This window comes from Leptinotarsa decemlineata, unplaced genomic scaffold (assembly GCF_025532065.1).
Source record: "Leptinotarsa decemlineata unplaced genomic scaffold, Ldec_3_MD MMD2_tig00026330_RagTag_RagTag, whole genome shotgun sequence".
In the NCBI taxonomy this organism is placed as follows: Eukaryota; Metazoa; Arthropoda; class Insecta; order Coleoptera; family Chrysomelidae; genus Leptinotarsa; species Leptinotarsa decemlineata.
In genome coordinates, this window is record NW_027412690.1 from 8,784,120 (window position 1) to 8,808,412 (window position 24,293).

The window sequence follows — 24,293 nt, forward strand, 5'->3', positions numbered from 1 at the left end:
GTAATAGTATATTATGCAACGATCATGTAATGATGGTTATTAAGACACGAGCATTAACCGGGATACGAAACGAGCCGAAGGCGAGTTTTGTATGGTATATGCGAGTGTATTAATAACCATTACATGAGAGTTGCATACGCTATTTTTTCTAAACCCGATAAATAATGAAAAACTATAAATATTATATTTGTATTGAACACATTTACAGTAATTAACTCATATTTTTTTTTAAAAAACACAAACTTAATAGTATTATCATGGATATATGAAAACTATAAAGATTCTAATTATATTTATATTGAATATAACAACTGTAATTAATCTGGTCTTTTAAAAATATTGGAGTCGATGGTATTCCTTCTATATCGCTGTTTTCAGACATTTTGATAATATAGGTAGGTAATATGAAAACTGATTTTGACAAATAAAGCAATCAGTTACTTAGGTTAGAATCTAGGACAAACAAAGGAACAGGATTCTTGATTGAAAAATTATGGGTTTCTATTGGTTGATAATCTGTATCGTTATGAAAAATCTGTATCATAATGGATATCATTATGAAACGGATTATGGTCATATAAGTGTATTGTTAGAGTATGGGTGTAAAAAAATGTATTTTACAGCATTGTCAGTACCGGGCAGGCGGTCCTCGATTGAAGACAAAATGAAAAAAAAACAAGAAAGTACTTGATAAAAATAGCTGCGTAAACGCAAGCGAAACATAAGTAGAACCACCTATTGGTGTGACACCCAAGTCAACTTGGGTGTCATATATATATATATATATATATATATATATATATATATATATATATATATATATATATATATATATATATATATATATATATATATATATATATATATATAATTTGGGTTTATTGTCAATTATTACCCCCAAAAATTTAGTACTAGGTCTGTTTTCAATCATACTGTCCGCGTCCTGTGTTGGCAAAGGAATGCTGTCAATAAATGGAACAAACTTTTTTCTTAGCTAACTGTAGCCGTTTTTGCTTGATTTCTTCATTCGTTGCAATAAGTTCGCATAATACTCGTCGTTGATAGCTTTACCTTTTATAAGATAGTCAATGAAAATTAGCCCACGCACATTTCAAAAAACCGATGCTATGACCGATCCTGCTGATGGATCTGACTTCGCCTTCTTTGGAGCCGGTTCTCCCTTTTGGATCCACTGTCTTGACTGTTTTTTTGTCTCGGGTATGGCCCCATGTTTAATCCATGGTTATGAAACGACCCATGAATTCTGCTTTGTTGCTATTAAACTTCGCTAAACTCAATCGGAACATCGTCACGACACTGTTTTTGCTCGAGTGTGAGCAAACGCGGCACCCATCTTGCACACAACTTTCACGTGTCCAAATTTTTAGATAATATACGATGTACCGCACTTTTTGAAATTGCCTACTTAGTCTGCTAGCTCGTGCACTTTCAGTCGGCGATCATTCATTTCTGAAGTCGTTACCTCATTTGGTCAACAACTGCGATGCACCTCTTGATAGCTCGTATGGCCTCGTTTAAACTCTGCTATCCGATATTTTACTGTTGTAAACGTAAAAGCAGACTCACCCATAGTAGAATCCAGTTCAACTTTTTTATTGTTTGGGCTAAGGCCTTTCGAATAAAATTATTGTACCACATAACAATGACCAATTATCTCCCTTTTCAAAAATTCACCAAAAACTTTAGCTATTAATGGCTACCAAACAAATACTGAACAACGCAGCGTCTTCCAACTTGAAACATATGCTTTCTGGATTGTGTACTTTCTAATACGGTGATATTTTTTAAACAGGCCGGGCACTTCTGGTATCACCCTCATACATTTAATAAACTTAAAAAAAATATAAAAATGAAAAATCACCCTTACTTGGCAACAAAGAAATGAAATCTCTCTGCAACATCGGTTTCAGATACGAGTTGATGTGACTGTGCTGGTAGTGGCACATTCTGGCCAGCAGATTTTCCACGAAGTCCACCTGGTCCTCCTCGCACCATTTTTCGAAATATTTCAGACATGCTTCTCTCTCCGTGTTGAAAGTCGCCGACGGTTCTTTCTTGCGGGCTGTATCGTACAGTGGCAGAATTGTCATCGGGTACTGAAAAAAAAAGAAAAAAAAATAACATCGATATTCGGTGTTTATCACAAGCCAACTTTAATAAGTAGCAACTGACTGGTGAGAGAGAAACGACAACACTGTCGAGATCATATGTTTTGAAAGTCATGTTCAGGGTGACCACATGCGGTAGATTTCTACTTTTTCGGTAGATTTTCAACACGAATTCAAAAATTGCAATAGATTAATTTTCACCGGTAAATTTCAGTAGATTTGGATAATATGCCTTGGCGATAGAGTTTTCTTTTCAATGTGTGTGGCGACATCTACAGCAAATGACATGCATTCTTTCTAGATTCTGCCCGCTTCGATACACAGAACACAAAATGGATACAGATCATAAAACATCCATTTTCCGATTGCTTGTTACATTTTCTGAATATCTCCGACCTCCGAATAAATGAAGAAGAAGAAGATAACAATACATAACCTCATTTCACTTTTCGTTTTTAGACTTTCAAAGAATTGAAAGTTTCATTTCAAACATGGAAACGTTTTTGTTTTTGAATCTTGAAATCAAATACTTGAAATAATCCCAGTGTTCAAAATAACCAACTAGAAATCAACTTGCTATTTCAAGTATTAGACCACGCCCATTGGCCACACCCGTAAGAAGGCAAAGGTCTTCTAGATTCAGTGATGCTATTCAAATGTTTTTACAAGCGCCACCTAGTGGTTGAAAACTCAAATTTTCACTGTGTTAGTGCTATTCAAATAAAAAAATACACCACTTCAAATACATTGCAGTAGATTTCAGTAGATTTTCGATGACATCGTAGGTAGATTTTTCAAATAAAATGTAGTCGCGCTGGGTCATGTTAATATCGATGAGAAATTAAATAGTTTATCTATAACCACGAGAGCTGACCCCACGTCCCTCAGTGCCCTCTGGCGGCAAGAGATTTAGTGGTAACGTAATCACGTTAGCGCATTACAGGCTGTATCTTAAATGATTAATTTCAGGTGGTAATGAAAGACGTTCAAATGAAATTAATGACATCATTTAAGGTACACCCTGTAAAGAAGAAATTGTGATTATTGTTGAAATCTCTCTAAACTATATCCATCCAACGAATAAAGTAATCCAAACAAAGATAGATGCGTAATCAAAGCTTGATCACCACGTACATTTGTATCTATTGGTTACGCTGGCCAATCAGATTCAACTGCAATCGGCTGGCGGAATTCACTGTTACAGTATCGGAGTGGTCAGTTAAGTTTGAACGCCTGAAACTGCTAATTTGTGTCCCTATACTCTACCTAAAAAAATTCTATACCCAGCAGCATATTACTAAAACTAAATCTGTCGTTCCTTAGTGCAACTATGTACAAGCAGCCTTGTCTGGGAGATCACGAGATAATGTTTTGGAGCACTCTGTTGCTTAGATGGACAAAGTATAGGCATAGCGTTCAAGACATGTTCTGAAGAAGTTATTCAATATTTTTCAATTCTGTCGGTCGGTAGCCGGTCGGTTCGACGCGGGTGCTTTGTTCACTCACTCAATCGACCGTCGTGTTAGTCGGTGGTTCAAGCCGCAGGCTCAACGATCGATTTTCACTTGATATCGTCCAACCCGTGTTAGGAATCACACGTTAAAAGGTAAAACCTCGTTAGTCCTTAGCTCTCACAAGTTTCGACTTCTGAGGGTTGTCATTCGTAAAAGTGCGACAGCTGTTTAACGGAAAAACATAGTTTAAAGGTATATTTTTTTCATATCGATTGTTAAAGTCGGTTCTAGAAAGTGTTGAAAGGCGTGTGGAATGAAAATATTTTCCATATTTTTTTTTGGTTTGGAGTCATCAATTTTTTGGTACTTTTACTGACCTATATTCAATACATTAATTGCTTTTTTGGATTCCCATTGACTTTCTACTTCAAATAATAATTTCATCACCGTAGTACATAATTTTTTTAAAAATACATAAGGTGGTTATCGCCACGATACTTTACTGAAACAACAATAAAGCTTAGGCCTCCCTCAATGGTGAGGTCATTCCATTTGGAACGGAGATGAAATATCTTGGCATTGTCCTTGATGAAAGACTCACCTAGAACGTTCACTTGGAAAAAGTTTTACACAAAGCCAGAGTGTCTCTATGGACATGTCGAAGGATTGTGGTAAAACTTGGGGGTTAGGTCCCAAACAAATCCATTGGATATATGCGATGATTCTCAGACCAATGATCACTTATGGTGAAATTGCTTGGTGGCCGAAGGCTTTACAGAAAACGGCCCAAGCGAAGCTCTCTGGCATACAGAGACAGGCTTGTCTAGCCATCAGTGGTACCATTAGTACCACACCGTCAGCGGCCATGGAGATCCTTCTAGATCCACCTCCTCTCCACATTCTTCTGGAGAGAAAGGCTAGATGGACTGCATACAGACTTGTGCACATTGCCAATTGCACAAATCAATTTAATGCATAGTGCAACAGGCTGTTGGTTGACACTGGAAGTCACAGCATTCTGGAGATGACCTCTGACTTTATGCCTCCAACTGTCGAGTACGAACTGCCTTATAAAGTACTATTCCCGAGTAGAGAGGACTGGATCCTCCGGAAGAAGGAAATATTAAGAGCAGATAGTTGTTGGTTCACAGATGGATCAAAAACACCTTCCGGTTCTGGTGCAGGTGTTTTCAGTCGCAGACCTAGGACAGAGATATCTACCTGCCTAGGAACTTATGTGACTGTATTTTGAGCAAAAATTTACACTATTGAATTGTGTGCGGAGAGATTGGATAAATCCAACCTTATACACAAGTCAATAAAAATATTCTCGGACAGTTGCTCCTACCGAGCAACGGTAGGAACCAAGCAAATTGCCAAAAACGACTCTTCTCGATAGGAAGACTTAACAGATTATATCTGGTCTGGATTTCTGGCCATACTGGCTTGGAAGGCAATGAAGCTGCTGACCCCCTTGCAAAGGAGGGTGCTACAAGCAGCTTCATCGGACCAGAACCTATCATTGGTATCGCTTTAGGCTTTGCCAAACAAACATTGAACAATTGGATGGAAAGAAGATTGCTGGACTTCTGGCAGAATCTTCCAGGATTGGCTTACTCCAAGGCGTTTATTCACCCTTCGAAGCTTGATACCAAACAGTTGTTGGACTACAGTAGGTATGGACGATGTCTAACAGGCCTTCTTACAGGTCACTATCATTTGAATCATCATATGCATCAGTGACTCGGACTGTCGGAAGACAGTGTGTGACGCTTGTTTGGAAAATGATGAAACAGCAGAGCATATACTTTGTGCCTGCCCCGCTGAGGACCGAATCAGGTTTATAGAGTTCGGCAAAGTCGGCCTAACCTAACCTAGGCCTCACTATGGCTAAACCGCCGCGGATTTTAACCGCCTGATTTTGCGAGTAAAGGAGTATGGAAGCGACTGATTTTGAAACCGCGACTTATCACAGAATGGTTAGCTGGAAAAAACCGCGCCAAAATGTGTAGTTAATAGAACTTATGGCGCGCACACATTTGACGCGGCGACCGCAGGCGGTTCTGTCATTATTCGGCACACTGTCGTGAAGCGTCCTTGTGTTTTCACTATGTCGTCGACTGAATCGGAGTCTGTTTCAAATGAACCAGATTATGAAAGTTTATCCTCCAAAATTTGAGAACTTTTTGATACTCTTTTTCTGCTCTTTAGTATTAGAGCATCAATACATACAGCTCTCTTGAAATCCATCTTCAAACTGTGAAAATCGTGGCCAGTTTCGCGGTTTTTAACCGTAGTGTGTGGCGTCTCGGACGGTTTTGCGGTTTGACGGTTAACTGCTTGCGGGAAAAAACTGTAGTGCGGCCTTAGCCTAAAGACCAATAAATGATTGAGATACCGTCCGAATAACACTAAAACTGTTTACTTTCAAGTAATTCCAAGAAAATATAAATAATTGTTTATTTGTGTGTTATCTGCCTTGTCATAATTGTTTCGAAGGCAAATACTGACATGTTATTCATCCAAACAAAAACTTTGATTGCGTTAATTCTATTTATTTTATATTTCCGCACATTCTTAGCTGAAATACCTGTAACAAGATAAATAAATCATGAACGTATATTATATTCAACGCGTCACGAATTAGACGAAGCTTCCGCAACAATTTTTTTCATGTGCGAATTGGTAAAACCAGCTGACGTTGAAATGAATTATTGTCGTAATTTCCAGGTAGCATTTCAAATTAATTACGTACAATGGCTCAAACGAGTCGTTACATGAGAAAGAGATGTTAATATTCACTGAAAAAACTCTCTAGTCTCACTGAAATGAAATAATGAAAATACTATTATTATGAAGTGAATGATTCATAAATGGTTTTTTATAAAGCAAAGATGAGGCATCAACTTGATACGTTTGTTCCGTGACCTTCAACTATTTTACTGATTTAGGTTTAATAACAAGTTGTTCCTGAGGTTTTACCCGTTTTAATGTCATGTCTTTTTGTATTACTGTATGTCGTTACGTGGTTAAGCGATTTTGAGCCAATTATTCTTAGTCTGGGTCACAATATCTTTTTTTTTGGAACTTCTGTCCTAGGGCACCGAAAATTATGATTCGGAATGACCTCTGGCAACTTTTTGGAAAATTTCATGAGAGGCTCGAAAAAATTGCAAAAGTTATAAACAATTTAGTAACAAAAAAAAAAGATATGGTATTTTGCAAATATCTCGGAAAATATTAAAGATATCAGAAATTTGAAAAAAGATCCTTAAAGAGGAGGAGATTCCCTAAGAAAAAAAATCCCACCTTCCGGGCGAAAATAGCGCTTAAAGCGGGCGATGCGGACCTTTGAAAAATAAAAATTGTTTTAACCCATTAAATAATACGTGTTTAATATAAAATTATTACAATGTGTTAAAACAACGATAAAAATAAAATAAATACAACAATAAAAATTAATTGGCGCTCCGGGGCGACTTCATTGATCCCATTAAATATAATTATTAAGAAAAAAAATTCACACACCTTCTAGACACTTGAATAAACGAAAATCCATGGAATTTTTTTTCCTGTGATTATTCAATTAGATATACTTTAGTTAATCAACAAATTTTTACAAGTTTTTAATTCACATAAAAACCCTATTTTTTCCACAAAAAGTGACACATGGTTGTTTTTGTTTTTTTTTTTGTAGTATTTAAAAATTATATCGTAAAAATTAATTTGTTTAAAACAAATTGTTTATGAAACAAATGAAATATAAATAAAAAAAAGTTATTTTCAGAATATTAAAGGAAAATAGAAGTTATGATTTAAAAAAAAAACGTTCCTTAATATTCATGTTTAGTAGCGAAAAAAATTGTTGATGAACAATTGCGTTTTTAAGCAATAAACATTTTTTTCCAAGAAACGATTTTGTTTTTAAAAATCATAATATTCATCACTGATAAAAATCCCCCCAAAAAATTTCAAATATCTTATAAACAATACATTTGTTTATAACAATTTTTTAAACAAATAGAGCTAAAAATTATGAAAAATCATTTTTATGTAACTTTAAATGATAGGAATACGAATAAATTTGAATATTGAAAAAATTATTTTTTCATTGCTTAAATTGGATTTTTCACTTTTTAACGTCTTTGATTATTAATAACAAAGTGGAAAATCAATTTTATTTAATTTTCCAACGGAAATCTTTTTGAAAGCTTTCAAGAAAAACTCCAAGCAACAACATTTTAGGTTTTAGTTTAAGAATTATCAGGGTTTTTATGTAAATTTAAAAATTGTGAAAATTAGTTAATTAAGTAATGTATATCTAATAAAATGATCACGGGAAAATTTTTTTCAATGGATTTTTGTTTATTCATGTGTCCAGAAAGTGTGAATTTTTTTCTTAATAATGATATTTAATGGGATAAAATCGTATCGCCCGCTTTCAGCGCTATTTTCGTCTCTAAATTAAAATTATAAACATTGGTGATAGAGTTCCTGGAGGTGGGACTTTTTTTTAGAAAATTTCCTCCTCTTTCTTCAAATTTCGGGTATCTTTAACATTTTCCGAGATATTTACAAAAAACCAAACCCCCCCTTTTTTTACTAAATTGTTTATAACTTTTGCAATTTTTTCGAACCCCTCTTCAAATTTTTCAAGAAGTTTCTAGAGGTCATTCCGAATCGAATGAGCCCAGGATCATAATTTTCGGTGCCCTTGGACAGAAGTTCCAAAAAAAGGATCTTGTGACCCAGACTATTAATCCTTGAAATATTATGGGTCTTAATAACACAACTAATTTAACACAAATAATTTAGATGTATGTTATTTGAAATTCATTTCATTCATATTCTGAATGTTCTTTATATTTTTCAACCTGTCTCATCCAATAACATGTAGCAGTGACCATAGGCAAATACTTTTTTTTGATCGGCATCGACTGCATTGGTCATTAGCCTCGTGTCCTGCGTAGGCAATGTTAATAACTCCCCGAGCCACCAAGGAAGCATCATAACTAGTCGCAGTTCGTCAGCCATGTAACGTTGCAGAATCATCCCAGCTTCAACTAGATAAATTCTCTCGAGAAAATTATCTGATCGAGGTTGGGATCGAACTCACCACCTTTCGGTCGTGAGTCGGGCGCGCCACCACTGCGCCAATACACCGCTATAAAGATATTATTATTAATATTATTATGAAAGTACGAATATTCGCACTTTTCGTGTGAATCGCATTGGTTCTCTCGAATATCATTTCTTAAGAATTGCAAATATTCAAGATATACAAATTATGATTCCTCCAACGCATTGCAAAAACTACACAACCTCGAATCTCGAACGGTGATCAAGGAAACGGAAAAAGAAATTGTGAAACAACCGTGAAGGTCCCGAATCGCGATATCCATTTACTTATGTGTATTGTTTCACTTGCTTCGCGATAAATTATTATCCGGTCAGTAGCGCTATATAAAATGGATTATTTTGTGTTCGTTATTGTTTTAAGCTCATTTAAAAAAGAACTATTTTTAAATTTTCAGTTCGATGTTATTTAAAAGCGTGTTTTTTAGTTTTTTAAACTATATTTATGTTGTAATTATACAGGGTGTTAATTAAGTAAGTACCATGAATTTAACAGACGATTCTTTGGGTAATTATAAGACGAAATGTTCAAATAAACATAGGTCCGCAAATCCTTCGTTCTCAAGATACAAGGTGCTACAATAAAAATTAAAAAAAAGTTATTCGTAAATATCATAAATATCCTTTACCTAATTTTGTTGTAATTTGGCAATGGTATTTATAACATTAAGGAGCTAATTTATCCCGAACGTGATTCAATTTATTAAGTCCAGTGGCGTCTCGAGCGGGATTTGAACGACTTAAAAATGTACGCCACTGACTTTTGTGCAATTTTCATTATTTCATTGGATTGAGCAATCAGAAATACAACTTTTTTGTCTCATAAATTTTTTCATTTCTTGCTTAGTTTTTAAGAAAAAAAAATCGAACTAATTGCATATCCCTGGACCTCACAAGGAATAATATGGGGAATTAAATGTTTCTTTTAGAAATTATTATTTTTACAATTTTTCGTTAATAATCATGTAACAATAACAACAAATATTAAATAACATTAACATCTAGACTAACGAATTGCACTAAATTAAGTGTTGGAAATGGCCTCCTTCGGCTTCAATACAACCGTCTAGCCGCCGCATCATTGAATTTCGCACTCTTCTGAAAATACCATAAATAATAATCAAGGGTTGCCTTAGAAAACGATTGCAGCATTTAATAAACAACTTGACAGTTGTTGTCAACTTTATAAGCTTTTAATTTATAATTGTTATAAAAAGTGTGTTTAGTGGTTATTTTTCGAATCGTTTTTCTAAAACATGGTTCAATTTACCAACAGTGAAATGGCAGATATGCATTTCTGTTTTGGAATGTTTCACGGAAACTCGAATGCTGCAAGACGCATTTACCATGAAAGATTTCCTCAGCGTGTAGTGCCTAATGAAAGAACGTTTGTACGTCTCCATGCACGACTTTCAGTAACAGGCAGCTTCAAAAGATCGACGGTTGTCATTGGGAGGCCTGCAACGGTACGAACATTTCAAATTGAAGAAGCTGTTTTAAATGAGATTGAAGTAAATCCATACCAGTACTCGGAAAATAGCTGAAGAACTGAATATTACCCATGGCACAGTGTGGTTTAAGAGCCCAGCAGCTACATCCCTATCACATGCAACGTGTGCAAGCTCTATTGCCCAGAGATTTGCCTGTAAGACTAGCTTTTTCTAATTGGTTACGCGGTAAAATAAGAAGAAATCCAGGTTTCCTAAGTCGAATATTGTTTACAGATGAAGCTTGTTTTTCTCGCAATTCAATTATTAACTTCCACAACAATCACATTTGGGCCGAAAACAATCCACACGCCTTGATAGAAAATAATTTTCAAGAACAGTTTTCTTTTAATATTTGGGTTGGAGTTGTCGGTGACCATCTCATTGGGCCTCACTTCCTTCCACCTAGACTCAATGGAGAAGAATACCGAGGGTTTTTAGAATTTGTTTTACCTGGACTTTTGGAAGAAATTCCAGTCATGGAAAGATTCCGTATGTGGCACATGCACAATGGTGCTCCACCACACTTTAGTGTAGTGGCACGGCAATTTTTGGATGAAAATTACCATAATCGCTGGACTGGGAGAGCAGGCCCACACCCATGGCCACCTCGCTCGCCCGAAATGAATCCCTTAGATTATTTTCTCTAGGGACACCTTAAAGCGTTGGTATACAAAACTGCTATTCAAAGTTAAGAGGATTTACGGAATAAAATCATTAATTCATGTGACATAATAAAAAATACGCCAGATATTTTCAGAAGTGGCGAAATTCAATGATGCGGCGGCTAGACGGTTGTATTGAAGCCGAAGGAGGCCATTTCAAACACTTAATTTAGTGCAATTCGTTAGTCTATTAGTAATTAGTAATGAAAAATTGTAAAAATAATAATTTCCAAAAGAAATATTTAAATCCCCATATTATTCCTTGCGAGGTCCAGGGATATGAAATTAGGTCGACTTTTTTTTCTTAAAAACTAAGCAAGATACGAAAAAAATTCAAGAGACAAAAAAGTTGTATTTCTAATTGCCTAATCCAAAAACATAATAAAAATTGCACAAAAGTCAGTGACGTACATTTTTAAGTCAAAAATGGTCGTTCAAATCCCGCTCGAGACGCCACTGGACCTAATAAATTGAATCACGTTCGGGCTAAATCAGCTCCTTAATGTTATAAATACCATTGCCAAATTACAACAAAATTAGGGTGTTAACCCTTATAGTCCTCATTATCCCAAGAAACATTAAATGAATAGGGATTAACTAAATTAACCAAAGATACACATTTAAAAACGGATTTCTACTGATTGTCCGCTCTGACCAGCAGAGGAATCATCTTGGCATACCATTATCTTTGAGGGATACACTAGGACTAGGCCCTAATTGTGCATTTGATAAATTATGGTCTTTAGTGAACTCTATTCAAGTCACAAGTAAATTATAACTATAAAAAATGTAGCCTGAACTGTAACGCTAATAAATAACCAATTTGGTTAGTATTTTTTTGTAGTAAAAAAACGGATTTCTACCAAATGGACTCGCTTGCGACTAGTTTCTTTTTCAAAAACACAAACAAAAACTTGTTCAAGCTTCGAAAACAAACTTGAATTTCACCAGACAAAAATTAGTCGCATGTTTTGTTGTGAAATGTTTTCTATCGTTTTTTCATTACAAGAACAGTTCACCCTACCTTCTCCAGACAAAACTCCGAATCCTCTTGACCTCTCCGCCTACCGACGGGGCATTTCATTGTTGACAAAAACAGTCGCTCGCGACACAAACTCTTTAAAATGTTTTGTATTTTGACAACAAAAGTTTTTGTTTTGTCGAAATCGCCTTAACAAATGAAATTGAGTATCTAGAAAGTACGAGGCTGATATGGTTAACAGTTTTGACAGTTGTTCAGTTGTAACGTATTCAAGTTTGCAGTAACACATTTTGGAATGCGTTGATTTGCATCAAATATCGTCCACATTCACAAAAAACTCTCGAAGAATATATTCATAGAATGATAACTACTCGAATCGTAACTGGAGCTGCAAGTAATAACGAATGATAATAAAGACAGATATTGTTTCTCCCAAGTAGAGCAACATACCTGTCTTGTGGGAAAAATATTAATAAAAACCACAAATGTTCATATTGTTTGAAAGTTTGAAGATTCTGATAGTCACGATTCTTGCAATGCTCGAGACTTAATCATTAAGAAATCTTGAAAAACGCATCATTACTGTTTTTGTTTCGCTCTGAAATAATTCAATCCTCCCGATTCGCACGATGAAAGTTATTGCGACCATTGAAATAAATTATCATTCTCATAATTAACAGACAATCGCAAGGCAGCTTGCTACAATTACCTTTTAAAGAAAAACAAATAGATCCATCGACACGGTTAATGTTATATTTTCTTCCATTGCTTGACACATCAAAGAAATAGAGACATGAATCGAAGGCAGCCAAGTCATAAAAATAAAAAAATTCTTTCGGCAGATCAACGGGGATTATCGAGAATAAGGACATAAAACTACTCGAAGAAATAAATAAACACATTATTTGAAAATAAGGAGTTGTTTTGTATTTGTTCTTTATACGTTTTCAACATTGGAAATCTTTCAGTGACTGACTAAAATAATATAAGGGCGGATTTCCACCAAACGGACTCGCTTGCGACTAGTTTCGTTTTTAAAAACAGAAACAAAAAATTTGTTTTAGTTTCGAAACTGAATTGCAAACTTGAATTCCACCAAACAAAAAAAACTAGTCATCATACCTTCTCTAGACTATGTTTTTATAATGGGCTGCCGACCATTTCCAAACTCAAAGTTTACAAAAACACAGTAGTCCGGTCAAATTAGACTAAAAAATAAGAGTGAAGGTACATAAATTCACAACAAGATACAAATGCGTGTACTTGTTCAAAACATAGTTAAAAATATGATTTTAAAATTCCAAATGAATGCGATGTCGGGAAAAAAATGTATTCGAGGTCAAAGGACAAAAATCTCGAAAAAAATTGGTTTTTCGCGATTTTTAAGAAAACGGTAAGTTTTATCATGAAATGACCTCAAATAAAAATTGTAGACCATAAAATTCTCTACAAAAAATGTATCAATACTTTTTTCTTGGAGCCTCGTTGATACCAACGAGGAAACATGCGATACATCACTCTTGATGCAGTTTACCTATACCCAGGATGAACATAAAGAAGAAGAAGAAGATCAAGAAGAAGAAGAAGAAGACCAAGAAGAAGAACGACAAGAAGTATTTGAAGGTTATGACTCAGATGAATAAATTTTTACATTTTTTTAATTAAAATCGCTTTTATAATTTCCAGCCCTTCCTAATATATTTTATTATGCAAGTTTTCAATTTGACAGAATCACAACAGACATGTGAAATATGCCTACTGAGGAAATCACGTTAAAAGAAACGCGCTAAGCACACTACCTCATAGGTGGCGTGAAAACGTCTGCATATAATGACGATTACAACTTTTTGACTCGTCGTATCTTAGAAACGGTGGCTCTAAGAAAAAAAGTATTGATACATTTTTTGTAGAGAATTTTATGATCTACAATTTTTATCTGAGGTTATTTTATGATAAAACTTACCGTTTTCCTGAAAATCGAGATTTTTGACCTTTGACCTCGAATAAACACCGACAAAACAGACAAAACACCGAAACCTTTTGATCTTTCCGCCTGCCGGCATAATTTCATTGTGGACAAAAACAGTCGCCCACAACACGAAGTCTTCAGAATGTTTCTCATTTTGACAACTCAAGTTTTTGTTTTGTCGAAATCATCACGAATTCTGTTTCGTTGTATTTTTGTCGCTTTGGTGAAATCCACCTTAATGTGGAGCAGAAGGGAGTTTGACGCATTTATAAAGAGAATAGAGTATCAGTCCACCAGTAAAAGTGAGAGCAATATAGAACTGAATACTGAATAGAAAAAAAAAACAATCATGTCCGGTTTTTGCCAAATTATGACCTATTATACCCAACCTTATCTGGTTCAGTCTACTCTGCTATATGGAATGATTTCTTGGGGGCCACCTTGTCACTTTGAAAGGGCATTTTCATCTCAAAAAAGGATAATAAAAACAATGCGTCATGCTCATCCAACTACAACATGTAAACCTTCATTCAAGAATCCCCAAATACTAATACTTCCATGTTTATATAAGCTACGATGTAACTGTAGTATAAAAATGATGATAATATGTATTTCTGTTCTGAAAAGAAGTATTTTCTTCCACATAATTCTGATAATATCCTGATTTATTTGCGATATCGCGGTAGATATCATAAATAAACAAGACATTAAATGAATAATTATTTTCCTGCTGTGCAGGAAATGTTGCATCATTGGTGTAGTGTAGAGCAACAACTCAAATCTCGAATGAAATGCTCTGAAAGAATTCCGATTTTCAATTATGCAATATCATTGACTTTAGGTCGATGATGGCCACTATCTTGCACTGACGAGTGGCTAATGAGCCCTGTCGAAATAATTGTCAATTGAAAATAATAATTCAATTATTAATAGGAGCAATCAAAAAATTTTATTGTGAAAAATAAATGGGAAATGTTTTAATGTGTTTCTAATGGGATAGAAAGGTTTTAACTTTCTACTTCTCTATTTTTTTACGAAAAAATATAAGATTCTTTAAAAAAAGGAAGAAAACGATTATTGAAATAAAAAACATTCTTGATTTTTTTAGAAAATATATCAATGGCTTCAGATTTTCTCTGTCAATTTCTTTTTATATGTATATCCAGATGAAATTATTAGAGTTTTTTGTATTAACATCATGCAATTGAGAATTTTTCATGGAGTGAATTTAATTTTTCAGTTTGTACGATTTCGAAGATGGGAGTACGTATGATATTTCCAATATGACCTGTATATCACTTCATTCATTTAGATGATAAAAAAATGGTTTTGTCTCTTACTGTAAGTTGGCCAAATTGTGATATCCAATACAAGAGGGGATAATCACTATTATAAATTAAAATTTGTATCGGAGTATCTGAAAAATTAAAACTTCTGGTTGCTTTCCAAGTGAGCGTTCCAGGTGAGTTTTTTTATCAAGGACAATGCCAAGATATTTCACCTCCATTCCAAATGTAATAACCTCACCATTGAAGGAAAGTAACCATGGTCTGTTTTTGTGGGTTTTCGTCTTTGAGAATTGCATGGGTGGTTCATCGATGTCCAACCGCTGTCCTGTTGTCGTAGAAAATCCACTTTTCATCAGACGAGACGATACGATCCAAAAAAATATCGTTTTTGTTGCGCAAAAGCAAAGAAGAACAAACCTCGAAACGTGACAGTTTTTGTCGATCATTCAAATCGTGTGCCAAGTGGGCAAAAATGCGTACAACTATTTTTTTAACCAATGTGTCGCCGAAAAACATTAATTGTACGTATTTGGAAATTTTTCGATGGTAGGAACCTGATTTTCCTTTTTTTACATCAGTATATTATTATTACCAATTGATTTGCCACCCGTTCACGGTTGCGTAGGATAACCCAACTATATCATAAGATATCGAAAGAGAACGTACTAGAAAAGGAAAATAGCGTAGGCAAAAATTAAAAGTAATTTAGATTAGTATCGATAACCATATGTTCTCACTTTCGAATGCAGATTTCTTGCATCTCCTCGAGAATCACTCTTGCATTCCTACAGGGTGGACCACAGAAAACGTAACGCTGTTTCCTCAAAAAAACGTCTGGTTTGTTTATAAGGGAAACAAGTTTTTCAGTACGGGGACGAACGACGAAAATAATGTGCTCTGGAAGCAGCAAAAGAACTACATAATGTTTGGTGAAGAACTTCACTAAACGAAAGCTTTGAATTCATTGAAATCCCAACATAATTTCAGTGATACGATCTTCGTTCGGGTTTGAAGATCGTCGTGGTTTGGAACTGTATCCTAACGTTTCGCTAGTACGAGTGGCTGGCTTCTTCAGAGGTCTATTCATCCTGATGGATCACCGATGACGCGGTGATCCCACCATATCCTCAAATATTTGGAAGGCTTCAACATCTTGAGCGATCATCAATGTGGCTTTCGGAAACAAAGATCAACAGGCGACCTTCTATCGAATGTCACTTATATTTGGAATAACGCAATCGAGAAACATGGAGAACGTTCCCTGCAAGTGGCCGTCGATGGATGTCTCTCAATATATTGCTTTGCTGACGACAGCACACTTGTCTCATTATTCCATTTGGATTTAAGGACATCAGCTACGGAGGCACATCTTCACCAGCAGCAGGAGGATATTCCCTTTTCAATAAAAAATACGTGGGGTTTATATTTTTTGAAGGTTAGCCTGGGTAAAGTTTTTTACTGAAGTTACATTTTATAATACTATTTATATATTTGTTATAGTATTTCCAATACCAATTGGAACAGCACAGAGAAGGAATTACCGCCTCTACATAGGCGTCGGCATATTATTTTTCAGTGGTAGTTTTTCAGTTACATATTCTTACAATCGTAGCAATTGATCACCCCCTGAAAAAGTTATCTCAACTGAATTTTTCCACCATGGGTAATTATGAAAAACTTCGAAATTTAATGTAGTTGATTTCCGAGTCGAAAATTCTAAAATACAATGAAAACACAAATAATCACACCGAATTCTCGTCAAACATATATTTACAAAATACTAGAGGCCAACAAAATTGGTAGAAAAATCAAAATTCTTCTTCGCTATATTCGGATGAGGGGGAATCATCATCGGGTTGAATAACGATCGGATTTATGGAACTTTGCACATAATATTCGTTTTCTTCTTTTACAACGTGGGCCACACAGTTCTTCCACACATCACTATTACCTACTTCATTCACCACTCGCCTCATATTATTAAGCACCACAGCATTTACAGTCGGTGACTGATTACATTTCCGCAGGCTTTCTTTCATTGTGGTCCAAACCATTTCAATTGGATTGAACACACAATAGTATGGAGGCGAACGTAAGAGAATATGACCACGTGTTTCACACATCGAATCAATAATATACTCTTTTTTGAAATTACGTTGTTTTATGGTCGCCAGTAATACCTTTTTCGTTGGAATCTTTTCGGGTATTTCCATGTCATGATGAAATCAATGATATCTGCTTTTTTGTGTTATTGTTCGGTATTTTAGTCAATATCCGACAATGATACGAAGCGTTATCTATAACAATAACCGAGTTTGGAGGAATATTTGGGAGAAGCTGCTCACTGAACCAGGTTTCGAATAAAACCGCAGTCATATCTTCGTGGTAATCAGCAGATGAATCTTTTATATTTTTGGCCGACAGAAGCAAAGCGTTAGCTACGAAACAACTTTCATTCCCGACATGCAAAATTATAACACGTTTTTCCCTTGAAGAAGGTGTGTTCAAAGCACAATACTTGGTTTCGTCTACCCAGCCATATTTAACAACATCATGGGTGTCAAACCAAGTTTCGTCGAGGTAGATTATATGTCTGCTGGATTCTCGGAAGCTTTTCATTCGCCTCAAATATTCTTGTCGGAGTTGAACAATGCGTGTCGATTCTATTATGACCATTCGATTGTTCAATTTTTTATATTTGAAACCACAAGACAATAAGACACCTCGTAGAGTTTCTAAAGATTTGTAATTGTAATCGGGATAGTCGAGTAATTTATACCAAATCATTTCCAAGGTTGGTACTTATTTTTTTTGGTATATACCATAAATTGTTCGCCAAATCACATCTTTTGTAGCACCATCAACGTTTGTGATTTTTTTATTCCTTTGTTTTCGTTTCATTGCATGGTCAATGACATCCCTTATTTTAATGACTCGAAGAACTGTCGAACGAGATAGTTTCGTTAAGTAGCATATTCTATTCTGTGAAGTGTAACAGTTTTCCTTCTTCAAGCATTCATGAATATTTAAAATTACTCGCTGAACTTGAACATGTAAGTCCTTATTTTCAAATTCCGGATCCCTGTCGATTGACACAGATTCCTCGTAATGTTATCATTTGTTTCAAAAGGTCTCTAGAAAGCCATATTGATGAAAGTACCCAAAAACAATAAGATTTTCACAAAAATCGGTTTAAACGATGAGATTGGAACCTTTGGTGTAAAAGTTGAAAACATTTTTCTAGAGATCAATTACCCTAACACCAAACTGATATTTTTGCACTCGACGAGGGTTTCGGTAACAAGGTTAGCATCTTCAGGAGAAGCAAATCGATACTGAATCTAAAGACAAGGATTCGGTAATTAATTTGTCAATAATAGATTAAAAAGTGGACCAATTAATTTGCAAGTAGTGGTTCCACTAGTTAATTACCGAAAAATCAATTAGGATAATCATCATTTAACAAAGTTCACATCGGACCAAAAAACTTTAGGTATATAAGCAGCTAACCCTTGTCTTTAGATTCAGTATCAATTTGCTTCTCCTGAAGATGCTAACCTTGTTAGCGAAACGCGCGTCGAGTGCAAAAATATCAGTTTGGTGTTAGGGTAATTGATCTCTAGAAAAAGTTTTCAAAAATCGGTTCGCAAAACCACTCGCTACCTCACCTAACCCCAAGAACACACGGCACTGATAAAGAAATATTGTGAAACGGACAAGAAATTAGTATTCAGCCAGTCCAGCTAGCCGAGCCTTTATTCCTCAACTACATTTGATAGCACGTTTACTAACTATCTGGACGACTAGGGGCCACAGGCAAGAAATGTTTATGACTGGATCAGGCACGCTTTGAACATAAATACACTGGTAGTATATACATGTCCCATTTGCCGGGCAGTGATTATGAACACCCCTCGTAGTGCTCTTATTTTTATTGCCGTTCCAATTGGGAATGGATAGACTATAATAATTTTTATTTTTATTAATAATTTTTGTATGAATAATATAAACTGTTTGTGTTTCTTGAGTTTAATTAATGAATTTTTATGCTGAACTAATTAGGATTAGTTACGTTTTTAAAAAGAATAATCTTCCTTTTTTGAATTCCCTAATTTTTTTGCAGTTATTTTCTTCGGCGATTTGTTTTTACAACAATTAATGATTCGATTCACATGGTAGCAACTTTGAATTATTTTTAAATGTTGACGAACAGTTCCCTTCCAGACAGTTCTTCCTCACAGTACGTTTTTCATGGCCCGTCCTGTACGATTTTACCTCCATTACGGCAATAGTCATAATTCATAAATCTAATTATTATTCGCGATGTACACTTGCGTACAAGAATATCGATAACCGTATTGGTATATCGTTTATTATAGGCCTCGAGGAAAAGGGAGAAAGTTCCGCCACAACTCGACGATGTTAATTCGTAATTTTTACTTTTCGATAAAATTACGAAGCGATGAAAGTTTTTTCGGTTTCCTATACCGTTATTCAGATCTAAGGTGCGTTATTACATTATTTAATGTGTCGTGGTCTGTTAACGGTTTCCACAGTAGCGCAGGTTACGAGTCAAGAGAAAGGAAATCTTGTTGTGTAAAGCGTATCTGTATTAGCTGGTTTACCACACGTGGAAGATGTAGAAACAATAAGGATACCTCCCATAATTGTAATTTTATTCGAAATAAGAAATGTAGCACTAAAATACCTTTTCATTAGTATATTCTAAAATTCAATATCTAATATCAGTATGGGGAATGGCAACAAATTTCTAATTGAAACCAATCAAAAAACTCCAGAACAAAATTATGAGGCCTATATTCAAGTTAAATGAAAAAACTATTAGATTTGTCATCCTTACATATTTTTGAATCAAAATTTAATGAAAATGAAAACAAATATTTGGCAAAATTCCATGTATCAAGTTTCACAATGAGCTACCGATTGCTTTAAAAAAATTAACAAACAAAAATTTGTTACTTTTTCAAGTTTCAGTTCTGATTCATCTTTTTCTTTTTGTTTTGGAGCTCTGATCCAGAACCGCCTCTAGTTGTTTGATCGACCGCGTGCAATACCGACTTTGCCGCCCTACGGCATAATCCAGAATCAAATTATATAAATATCTTAGGTGATGTTTATTATTATCATTGTCATTGATATAATTTGATTCTGGTATAGTTGTTATGCAGTTGAGTTGTTTTAGGTAGGCTTGTATGTGGTAGTTGTGCAGATGGTATGTGGGTGATCTCGATTCCGGTAGAGTTTTAAATAATAATAATAATAATAATAACTCCATTCGTCTTTTCGATCATTTACATGATATAAGACATGTCACAAATAAAAAATGTGAAAATTATATAGAACAATAATAACGGTCCATATTATAACATAGATCGGACACTTAAAACAGGTACTTAACTATATACATATATAAAAAATAAAAAAACACTTATACATACATAAATATACATAAAAGTAAATTAATCTGAAACTAGGGTGAAAAAATGCAGTGAAAGCAATTATTATCAAAGCAATGTATCCTTCTACGCTATAATATCCCTTATTAGTTAATAGCTCCTTTAATCGTTTTCTAGATGGTATAATATGCAAATCTTTAATATCTTGAGGCAACGTATTGAATAATTTTATGACACTATAATAATAATAATAATTTATTAAACTACTGTGGTATAATATATACATAATATGGTACGTCAATTAAATCAAACCATTTACCCCCCTCAGTACATTGTTGAAATGAAGTATAAAAAAATTTGTGAACCTATAAAAACGATATGTAGTAAAAACACAAAAGAATAAAAATATGAACATACTTACAAAATCAATTGTTAGTAAGATATATCTTATATTATAATAATAAAATTAATAGTTATTTATTTTCGTCAATGGGTACAATGTGTACATATTATGTACATATGGCAGGTTAATTGAAAACAAAAAGCATACTATAACACTAATAAATAACATTTATAACATTCACATTAGACTTATTCAGAAAATAACAACATTAAGTTATCGTTTAGGTATTCCTGACGACTATAGTAACACTTTTCAATGAGCAAGGATTTAACACGGTTATAGAACACATATATGCAAGTGATTCCTTGAATGTCGATGTTTTATGTTTAAAAAAATTAATAAATGTCTATTTCGTGTTGCATAGTTATGAACTATTGATTTATCTCTCAGATTGGGTACATTATTTTTCACATTAAGCAGAGCTTTATACAATAACAAATTCGTTTCTGTACATGGGGATCTCGTAAACGATAAGACATAGAGTGTCGGTTAATTTGAGGCAAAGTTGTGTATTTTAGAGACCTATTCAATGATGTAAAGAAATCGAATATAGCTCTCATGGTTCTGGAAATATACAGGAAAAACCAAAAAATCCCAAATTATTTTTTTGCCTGTATCATCTTCTTTATTCGCAGACATATTGAAAATCTGTCCATATTTCGCTATTGGCACTTGATGTGGGCTCTCAGAATATATCCATGAATCTTTTATACAAGGTGTCATCTGACTTGGGGCACCCCCATCTTTGAATTTTCAAATAAGGATCTGTATTTTTTGTTGTAGTTTTTGGATCGTAAACGTTCACTTCCTACTGAGAAATTAAATTAAATTTTATATTTCGAGATGTTTCGGTAATATTCGATTATAATTGTGTGAATTATTCCCTTTTAAATTACGCCCTGGAAAATGGTTGACTGAGTTGAATAAAAACATAATAGCAACTTTCACGTCTCCCTATATATCGTAGAGTTTTTTTTTCATTTATAGGTACCTATTCATATTTTTCCATTGCTATGAGCGTTTTCTACAATGAACTTCGAATAAGATAACCTTTTATGATTATTTGAAATATATCTACAACATATCTACTACAAAAAATACTGGTCCGTATTTAAAAATTCAAAGATGGGGGTGGCCCAAGTCATATGACACCCTGTATAAAAGATTCATGGATATATTCTGGTATAAACTGAAAAAGCACTGAATGTAATAAGACTAACGCCATCTACGTGTTAGGCCCGAGACTATTCAGCCCATGCAGTACTTGAATTCATATTTCTTCTAAATTCGTTCACTGAAAATTGTTGTTTCAAGTTCTCCATTTGTCATATCAGATAAGTAGCATTTTCAATAAAGTACCTGGTCAAACTAAATGAAAAATCATGCTAGTCACGCTGTACACCAAATGAATAATTTCACTTTCCATGATTACAGTGAGTGAATAATCACGAATCAAATGAAAACTCCACTTTTTCCCGCGGTAAGGACAAGAAGAAACAAAAACGAGCACGTATTATTTCGTAGTCAGTCATTGTTAGGCGTCCGCGAAAGGTCGCAACTATTGCTAAATGCGATTAACGATGAATAGTTTCACTTCGGACCTTGTAAACTGAACAAATTACGTACAGAAATTATGCAAACAATTGCTGTAAAGAAAAAGTAACATTGACGGTAAAATAAGCGTCAACAAAAATGATTTTCGTTGAAGATATCATCGCAGTGTTTGTCGACAAGTAATTTTCTACAATCACGTTACATGCCATAGCCATCAAATGTAATAGTTAGAATCACTTACAAATCAGTAAAACCAAGGTAAATAATTAATTTATCAGTTGTCTTTTTATTTTATTTATATTGACAGCTTCGATCTTCTTAAAAAATATATAGAAATTATTTTTTGTCATCTCGAAGTTAGACTTGAATATATTTAGCAGACCAAAACTGTGGAGATAGATTGTCTAGATTGCTTCAGAAGTGCGATTGAGTTCAGACTTATTCAAAATAGAAATCATACTCTTTTTCCAATGCCAAATTTTCTATAAAATCGTCCTGAGTCACTTTTGAAGTATTTGCAACAGAAACCGAGATATTTGCAATAAACGATTGAAATTCATAGTTCAGCAGTGCGACATATTATAAAAATTATAAGAAATTATCTCAAAGATGTATTTTTTTATTAATATATTTAAAAGTTATAACATTTATAACATTTTTTTAAACCAAAATAAATTGTCTTTGATCCATATTGTTTTACATTTGCACATGAGAAAAACTATCGTAAGTATATTGAAAAAATAGATCAAAAAATTAATTATGGTAAAAAAATGTTTATAACTTTTATATTTATTTATTTTTATTCATTTTCAGTGGAAAACAAAACGGAACAAACCCAAAAAGCCTAACCACAAATGATGAGGCGAAAATAACAATATATGATTTGATTGTTATAGTGAATCAGAAGTTAGTAACTGCAGACCGATAATAATTTCAACTCTGTCTAAAATAATGGAAAAAATTCTAAAAAGTAGAGTTTTATGCTTCATAAATGCGCACAAAATCATCTCAAGTCATCAATACGGATGCAGAGAAGGTAAATCCACTGAAAATGCTATATATGCCTTCACAAAACTATTATATGAAGCAATGGATAAGAAAAAACCAGCTTTGAGTATTTTTGTGGACCTCTAAAACGTCCGACACCGTAAATCATGAAATTCTACTAAATAAATTATATTCGTATAGCATTAGAGGAAAGGTACATGATCTCTTAAAGAGTTATTTGACTGATCGACATCAACATGTATGCGTAAATGGAGTCATCAGTGAGGTGAGAACTGTCACGTGTGGAGTTCCACAAAGAACTGTGTTAAGACCAATATTATTCACTTTGTATATTAACAGTTTATTGTTTATGAATATAAGGGGAACAGTTCTCAGCTTTGCTGATGACACAACGATAGTATATGCAGCGCGTTGCTGGGAAGATGTGAAAGTCATGGCCGAAACCGATTTTCAGTTAATCAAAAAATGGTTTCAGTTCAATTAATTGACGCTCAATATAGATAAAAACCGTTATCTTCCATTCACATCCTACATTAAAAATTAACTCAACTGGGAAATCTGTATGTTGATAAAAGTACAACAATACCAGAAGCAGAGTCTGTCAAGTATCTCGGAATCATAATAGATAGGCACTTACGCTGGGATAAACATACTAATTATATAACAAAAAATATTAGAGGTCTTATTGGTAGATTCAGATGCTTAACACAGTTTTTGGACATATCTATCACTTGAAAACTGTATATTACTCATTAATCCAATCCCAATTGACATATGGAATAATGGGTTGGGGTGGAGTA

General features: G+C 34.2%; 1 protein-coding gene across 1 annotated transcript in view; it reads right to left on the bottom strand.

The window, feature by feature from the left end:
* The window catches only part of slmb (beta-transducin repeat containing E3 ubiquitin protein ligase slmb), a 65,896-nt gene that overhangs the window by 18,876 nt on the left and 22,727 nt on the right, over positions 1–24,293 (bottom strand). Inside the window, exon 2 of the mRNA XM_074182941.1 lies at positions 1,889–2,117. Within this exon, the coding sequence (XP_074039042.1) occupies positions 1,889–2,117 (229 nt within the window). The remainder of the gene's footprint in view (positions 1–1,888; positions 2,118–24,293) is intronic.